Genomic DNA, 9252 nt, shown 5'->3' on the forward strand with positions numbered 1-9252 from the left:
CACACACACACATCCCAGCCATTTAATAAGCAGCTGTACACACCATTAGAGATACATTACTGAAAGGCGGGGTTTCAAGATCACTGTATATACACACACTCTCTTACACTCACACACACACACACACACTCATAGACACACTCAGACACAGTCATAGACACACACTCACTCACTAATACACACACACACACACACACACACACACTCACTAATACACACACACACACTAAAGACACACACACACTCACTCACTCACTAATACACACACACACACTAAAGACACACACACACACTCAATCACTAATACACACACACACACACACTCACTAATACACACACTAAAGACACACACACACACACTCAATCACTAATACACACACACACACACTAATAGACACCCACACCCACACTAATAGACACACACACACACACACACACACACACACACACTCACTCACTCACTCACTCACTAATACACACAGACACACTCTTACTAATACACACACTCATACTAACTAATAAACACTCATACACACACTCTTACTAATACACACTCATACACTCTCTCACGCTTACTCTCACACACACACACTCTCTCACTAACACACACACACTCTTTCACACTCACACTCATACACACTCTCACACACTCACTAACACTCATACACTCTCTTACGCCACTCTCACACACACACACTCTCACTAACACACACACACTCACTAACACACTCTCCCACGCTCACTAACACTCATACACTCTCTCACGCCACTCTCACACACACACACACTCTCTCACTAACACACACACACTCTCACACTAACACTCATACACACTCTCACACTCTCACTAACACTCACACTCTCTCACGCTCACTCTCAATAATACACACACACTCTCTCACTAACACACACACACACACTCTCCCACGCTCACTAACACTCATACACTCTCTCACGCTCACTCTCAATACACACACACTCTCTCACTACACACACACACTCTCTCACACTCTAACACTCATACACACTCACACACTCTCACTAACACTCATACACTCTCTTACGCCACTCATTAATACACACACACTCTCTCACTAACACACACACACACACTCACTAATACACACACTCTCTCCCACGCTCACTAACACTCATACACTCTCTCACGCCACTCTCAATACACACACACTCTCTCACTAACACACACACACACACACTCACTAACACACTCTCTCCCACGCTCACTAACACTCACACTCTCTCACGCTCACTCTCAATAATACACACACACTCTCACTAACACACACTCTCACACTCTAACACTCATACACACTCTCACACACTCTCACTAACACTCATACACTCTCTTACGCCACTCTCATTAATACACACACACTCTCTCACTAACACACACACACACACACTCACTAACACACTCTCTCCCACGCCACTAACACTCATACACTCTCTCACGCCACTCTCAATACACACACACTCTCTCACTAACACACACACTTTCTCACTAACACACTCTCCCACGCTCACTAACACTCATACACTCTCTCACGCTCACTCTCAATAATACACACACACACTCTCACACTAACACACACACACTCTCTCACACTCTAACACTCATACACACTCTCACACACTCTCACTAACACTCATACACTCTCTACGCCACTCTCACACACACACACTCTCTCACTAACACACACACACACACACTCACTAACACACTCTCCCACGCTCACTAACACTCATACACTCTCTCACGCTCACTCTCAATAATACACACACACTCTCTCACTAACACACACACACACACACTCTCACTAACACACTCTCTCCCACGCTCACTAACACTCATACACTCTCTCACGCTCACTCTCAATAATACACACACACTCTCTCACTAACACACACACTCTCACACTCTAACACTCATACACTCTCACACTCTCACTAACACTCATACACTCTCTACGCTCACTCTCATTAATACACACACACTCTCTCACTAACACACACACACACACACTCTCACTAACACACTCTCCCACGCTCACTAACACTCATACACTCTCTCACGCCACTCTCACACACACACACACTCTCTCACTAACACACACACACTTTCTCACTAACACACTCTCTCCCACGCCACTAACACTCATACACTCTCTCACGCTCACTCAATAATACACACACACACTCTCACACTCTAACACTCATACACTCTCACACACTCACTAACACTCATACACTCTTACGCTCACTCTCAATACACACACTCTCACACACACACTCACTAACACTCTCTCCCACGCTCACTAACACACACACACTATGAATATTATTCATATATGAATATTATTAGCATATATTATAATAATCTCTAATGCAGTGTAACACACTATACTAACCCAGGATTACCTAGACAGACAGACAGACAGACATATATGATCATGAATAATATTGAATATTAGTGTATGTAATGTCCCAGCTTTTAAATAATTATAAACATAAATCATAATTTTTGAGAATAAAGAAAGTAATATTTAATAAAGAATATCATTTGGCTCAGTACAGCAGCATTGAACTAATTCTGATTAAACAATATTTAATATATTAATAATATATTTTGCACATAAACACAGTAAATCAGCTCACAATGATCACTGTAATCTTTCAGTTTAATGACTTTTAAAGTCAATAATTATAATTATATTATCACCGTGTTATACAGGAGTATAATGAGTGCAAGTGATTCTTATCCAAGTAAAAAAAAGCAGTTACGTACAAATAAAAATAATTTAATTAGGAAGAAATAGATAAATAAACAAAATAAATAAATAAATAAATAAATGCGGCTGTGAGGTGATTAGTGTGGCATTAGCATTAGCATTGCTAACTGTAAACTTACCAGACTCCTGAGGGAGTCCTCACACACACACACACACACACACACACACACACACACAGAGAGAGAGAGAAAGATCATAAACTTCAAGAAAAGTTTTACTCTAACTTTTACCTCAGAGTGTGAGTGTGTGTGTGTGTGTGTGTGTGTGAGTGTGAGTGTGTGAGAGAGAGAGAGAGAGAGAGATGGCGGAGCTGAAGCGGAACTACCGGCCCTACCCTCTATAAACGCGTAAAAAGCGAAATATTAGACTTGAAAGTTGTGATTTTTCTCTAAAGTGTAATAATAAATATATAATATAATAATATAAAGTAAAGCGGAACCTGCGCGCGCGCTCCCGCTGGAAGTTTCCTCAGACCCGCACAGCAGCCGCAGTCCTGCACCGAGCGGCTCCGTCCATCGGCTCGTCAGCGGCGCCCCGGTGCACGATGGGAAACGGAGTCCTCCCTCCGGACAGGAAGTGTGGGCACAACGCGCCGGAGAAATACAATTCCCATAAGGCATAATGAGCGACTTCGCTTCCACATAGCGTTCACAAGTCGAGGAAACGGGTCGTATTCTATACTCACTCACACTTTATAAACTTTTAGGTTTTATTTTAAAACTTTACAAGAACTTTCAAGTCGGAAAGCGACCAGAACTATGATCACTTCAGAGCACTTTAATATCTAAACTCTTCTTTATTACTACATGTTTTTACTTCCTGTGATTATTTTCCTTTTTTCATCGTACTTTAATTTCATACAATGTCAGTTTTATCAATCATTTATTATATTTGTAATATTTCACTACGGTATGATTGTTAAATGTAAACAAATAAAACAAATAAATAAACAAAATACACGTTTAATATGTAACAATTTACAAACAAAATATAAACATTCGTATTGCAGGAAAAATAAAATAAAATTACATCACTGAAGTATAAATCATTAATAAGTGAATTAGCAGGATTCTGTAATGATGAGAGTAAAATTGTGGAATATCATATACATTAATTATTACACACATAAAGGATCACACAGCTGGAGTGTGTGTGTGTGTGTGTGTGTGTGAGAGAGAGAGAGAGAGAGAGAGAGGGTACTCAGATCTCCGGCCTCTCACCTGTGCAGGCTCTGATTGGTCAGTCGGGGGGGGGGGGGGTCACCTGGTCACAAAGTGAGGCCACGAAAACCACATCATCACGTTAAAGAAACTTTATTTCACAAAATACACACTTAAAAAGAAAAGCTGGGTTCCTGTTCAAACAGGACAGTGCACATTCTGCATCAAACACACACCATGACCATGTGTGTGTGTGTGTGTGTGTGTGTGTGTGTGGAGTCACTGCTGAAACATCTCAGTGTTGTATACAGAGCTCTGAGCAAAGTGCAGGAAGGAGGACATGCGCCTCATTTCTTCTTCATGTCCTGTGTACAGCGAGGACAAAACCTGCAGAAAAGCACATGCCAGTGTTTAACATTGATGGTATAGATATACAACATCAATGTCTGTGTGTGTGTGTGTGTGTGTGTGTGTGTGTGTGTGTGTGTGTGAGAGAGAGAGAGAGAGAGGCTGCTGAGGGACTCACCATTTCCCTTTGGGTTTAGTCGTGAGACCGACACAAGCGAAGTGAAACCACTCAATGGGACACTGTTCAGAAAACAAACAGCACAAAACAAAGTTACAAAAACACACAAACAAGATGTAATCAATAACAACATTATTACCTCATTGTTTATCATACTGACATGTAACTGTTTGTAAAGTTAATGTAAAATGAATGTAAATAAGTGTAAAATTGTGGGAGGAATTGGTGAAAAATGGTTTAATGGTGTATAAAATGAGTGTAAATGGGTGTAAAGGTGTGTGTACAATTAGTGAAAAAGTAAATGTGTGTAAAATTTGTGTAGAGTATAAATTTAGTGCAAAATAGTTTTAAAGGTGTGTGTAAAAGGTTTGTGTAAAACTGGGGTAAAGTTTTATGTAAAAGGTGTGCGTAATATTGGTGTAAATATGTGTGTAGAATTAGAAACTGGTTTAAAACTGGTGTAAAGGTGTGTGTAAATCTGGCATGAAGGTGAGTCTAGAACTGGCATAAAAGTGTGTGTAGAACTGGCGTAACAGTGTGTGTAGAACTGGCGTAACAGTGTGTGTAAAACTGGCGTAACAGTGTGGGTAGAACTGGCGTAACAGTGTGGGTAGAACTGGCGTAACAGTGTGGGTAAAACTGGCGAACAGTGTGGGTAAAACTGGCGTAACAGTGTGGGTAGAACTGGCGTAACAGTGTGGGTAAAACTGGCGTAACAGTGTGGGTAGAACTGGCGTAACAGTGTGGGTAGAACTGGCGTAACAGTGTGTGTAGAACTGGCGTAACAGTGTGGGTAGAACTGGCGTAACAGTGTGGGTAGAACTGGCGTAACAGTGTGGGTAAAACTGGCGTAACAGTGTGGGTAGAACTGGCGTAACAGTGTGTAGAACTGGCCTAACAGTGTGTGTAAAACTGGCCTAACAGTGTGTGTAGAACTGGCCTAACAGTGTGTGTAGAACTGGCCTAACAGTGTGTGTAAAACTGGCGTAACAGTGTGTAGAACTGGCCTAACAGTGTGTAGAACTGGCTAACAGTGTGTGTAAAACTGGCCTAACAGTGTGTGTAAAACTGGCGTAAAAGTGTGTGTAGAACTGGCGTAACAGTGTGTGTAGAACTGGCGTAACAGTGTGTGTAGAACTGGCGTAACAGTGTGTGTAAAACTGGCGTAACAGTGTGTGTAAAACTGGCGTAACAGTGTGTGTAAAACTGGTGTAAAGGTAAGTGGAAAACTGGCAGAAAGATGTGTTTAAATCTAGTGTATAATTGGTGTAAAGTCTGTACACTATGTTGAGTGTAATCTGTGTAAAGCATGTATAAATTGTGTGTGTGTGTGTGTGTGTGTGTGTGTGTGTGTGTGTGTGTGTGTGTTTAAACAGAAGCTGTAGGTGTGCTCACGTCAGCGTTGTCACAGCCGATCATCTCTCCGTATGACACCTGAGCACACAGACAGTAGGTGGGCTCGTTGGGGTCTACAGGCATGTCCAGAACATCAGACGAGTGAACATCCAGCAGAACATCACTGACCAGGGAGAAGAAGAGACACAGCACTGATACACACTTAACTCACAACACACGAACACACACGGGGACATACCACTCTGACATGGTGGGGGTCCGTCCTGATCACTTGTTATAATGAGTGTGATTTGTATTTATTTATTTTTGTTTGTGTAGTCTAATAAAAATGTCATCTTCAGGTCCTATGATGTGATCATTCTGTCCACACCAGGGTTCAGGAGAACATCTGATTATCTATTAATCATCCTTAATCATTTATATACTGTATATACTGTAGGTGGACTGAACCATTCTGGAACAACGGGGTGGAAGGGGATTAATCAGTCATCTGGGGTGTGTGTGTGTGTGTGTGTGTGTGTGTGTGTGAACCTGTTTTTCTGCGCTTTGTGTTTGGGAGAATCATGATCAGAAGTGTTCTTCTCTCTCCCATTTCCCCCTCTTTTGTCCTTCATGTTCTTCTTCTCTGAAAACACACACACACACACACACACACACACACACACACACACACACACACACACACACACACAGGTAAACTTATAGCTATTTATTTAAACATAAATAAATAATACAGCAGTAAACCTTCTGTAACTCATACTTTTGATCTTCTTCTCGTCTGAGCTCTCGCTGGAGTCCAGCTTGTCTTTCAACTCGTTCTCGAAGCGTGCAAGATCAGCGTCCAGACGCGGATGTGTTTATCCACCTACACACACACACACACACACACACACACACACACACACACACACACACACAAGTTCAGTTCTATACCATTACTACTCCCACACACACACACACACACACACACACACACACACACAAGTTCAGTTCTATACCATTACTACTCCCCACAAGTTCAGTTCTATACCATTACTACAACCCCCACAAGTTCCGTTCTATACCATTACTACTCCCACACACACACACACACACACACACACAAGTTCAGTTCTATACCATTACTACTCTACCACACACACACACACACACACACACACACACACAAGTTCAGTTCTATACCATTACTACTCTCCACACACACACACACACACACAAGTTCAGTTCTATACCATTACTACTCTACCACACACACACACACACACACAAGTTCAGTTCTATACCATTACTACTCTACACACACACACACACACACACAAGTTCAGTTCTATACCATTACTACTCTCCACACACACACACACACACACACAAGTTCAGTTCTATACCATTACTACTCTCCCACACACACACACACACAAGTTCAGTTCTATACCATTACTACTCTCCCACACACACACACACAAGTTCAGTTCTATACCATTACTACTCTCACACACACACACACACCAGTTCGTATATCTGCATGGCGAGCTGCACTTTGTCGTCGCTGAACTCTTTACACTTGCTGTACGCCAGTTCAATCCTCTTCAGGTGCTGCACACGTTCATCAGGAGACAGGTTCCTCACGTTCTTCATGTACTCAGACGCCAGATCATCAATTTCCACTTTCTTCTCTGCGCACACACACACACACACACACACACACACACACACACACACACACACACATCAGTAGCTGCTCCAAGGATTGGAATGGAAGTGAAGAACAGCACTGTAATCATGCGCATGATGCGATGGTTGACCTGTGTCTCTCTCTTACTTACACACACACACACACACACACACACACACACACACAGCTCTCTCTTACTTACACACACACAGCTCTCTCTCTTACACACACACACACACAGCTCTCTTACACACACACACACACAGTTCTCTCTCTTACACACACACACACACACACACACACAGCTCTCTCTCTTACACACACACACAGTTCTCTCTCTTACACACACACACACACACACACACACACAGCTCTCTCTTACTTACACACACACACACACAGCTCTCTCTTACACACACACACACACAGCTCTCTCTTACACACACACACACTCTCTCTCTTACACACACACACAGCTCTCTCTTACTTACACACACACACAGCTCTCTCTCACACACACAGCTCTCTCTCTCTCTCTCTCTCTCACACACACACACACACACACACACACACACAGTTTACTCGATCATAAACCAAAGTGCACACCTTCAGTCCTGCTGTCCAGGTCAGTCATCAGGGAGAAGTTCCTCTGCAGCTCGAATGGAAGACCTTCGATACCTGCAAACCGGAAGTGGCGTTATAACATCACTATCTGTACAACAGCTCGGGAGATCAGTGTGTACACACACACACGTATTTTTTTTTTAAGGTTACTGTAGTATAAACAAGTTTCATTATGTTATGTTTATAAACAAATCCTGACACGCGCTTCTCTCCACATAATGCACCTTTTGACAGGTGTGCATTTCCGGTTACCATATCCTGCTCCTGCTCGTGTGTGTGTGTGTGTGTGTTTTTGGTGTATGTCTGACTTACTGTCCAGGTAATGTTCCAGGTACATCGCAGTGGCCATGTTCCTCTCCCGCACCGCTCAGCTGCTCGACTCCGCGCGCGCCAAATTCATCTGCCACCTGACGTCATATCCGCGCGCCGGAAGACAAGCGCACAGATCGTGGACACGCTGACTCAACACCAGACTCAATAAACACATCAATAGTAAAGCATAATATGTTTACACAAGCAGTTTGGGCTTTTCGCGTTAAGCCACGTTAAGCATATTCCTGAAGAGAGAAAACGTGTGTTTTTCCAATTAAACGCGTTACATTTGGATGTAGTCCACATGCGTGTCTGTACATAATAATAATAATACACTTTATTATTAATGTGATTACTGAGTTTGGTCTTTTACAGTCTTATCGCATTCAACCACGGTAAACATTTTCACGTTAAGTGTTTGAGTGTCCCCCTGATTACTTTTACTTCTTGCATTAGAAGGAATCATTTATTCGATTTTTACATCAGAATGCCCGGATCAGAGGCGTGTATGTGATTGGTCCAAACCCGCGCTGCTCTTTGGGAAATGTAGTTCAAAACCAAAACGGCGCTACAAATAAGTAATAAATTGATTTATTTACATTGTACAACAAAGATTTTATGTATATTACACACACACACACACACACAGATATATATATATATATATATATGATAAGGCAATAACAATAAACTGAGCGAAAGCCGCAGTGTTTAGGTAATGAGGCGCTAGGGGGCGCTGCAGGGTGGCGGGACGTGGACGGAAATGGCGCTCACAACGTTGTCATAGCCCAA

The 9252-nt window shown here is 42.3% G+C and overlaps 2 protein-coding genes across 3 annotated transcripts in view; both read right to left on the reverse strand.

Annotated features, from left to right (window-relative positions):
* Positions 1-3385, reverse strand: part of pak2a (p21 protein (Cdc42/Rac)-activated kinase 2a) — a 12767-nt gene extending 9382 nt beyond the window's left edge. For both annotated transcript variants that reach the window (XM_046852693.1, XM_046852691.1), the window contains exon 1: positions 3250-3385. The gene's annotated coding sequence lies outside the window, so the exon portion shown is untranslated. The remainder of the gene's footprint in view (positions 1-3249) is intronic.
* A 722-nt stretch (positions 3386-4107) lies between these two features.
* On the reverse strand, positions 4108-8658 carry ing5b (inhibitor of growth family, member 5b). The gene is given in 9 exon segments (XM_046852698.1): positions 4108-4357; positions 4497-4558; positions 5892-6015; positions 6384-6477; positions 6613-6702; positions 6705-6717; positions 7359-7525; positions 8131-8202; positions 8461-8658. Coding segments are annotated over 9 exon segments (699 nt in total). The 5' UTR covers positions 8498-8658; the 3' UTR covers positions 4108-4317.
* Positions 8659-9252: the final 594 nt, after the last annotated feature.

Source organism: Silurus meridionalis, chromosome 6, assembly GCF_014805685.1.
Source record: "Silurus meridionalis isolate SWU-2019-XX chromosome 6, ASM1480568v1, whole genome shotgun sequence".
Taxonomy (NCBI): Eukaryota; Metazoa; Chordata; class Actinopteri; order Siluriformes; family Siluridae; genus Silurus; species Silurus meridionalis.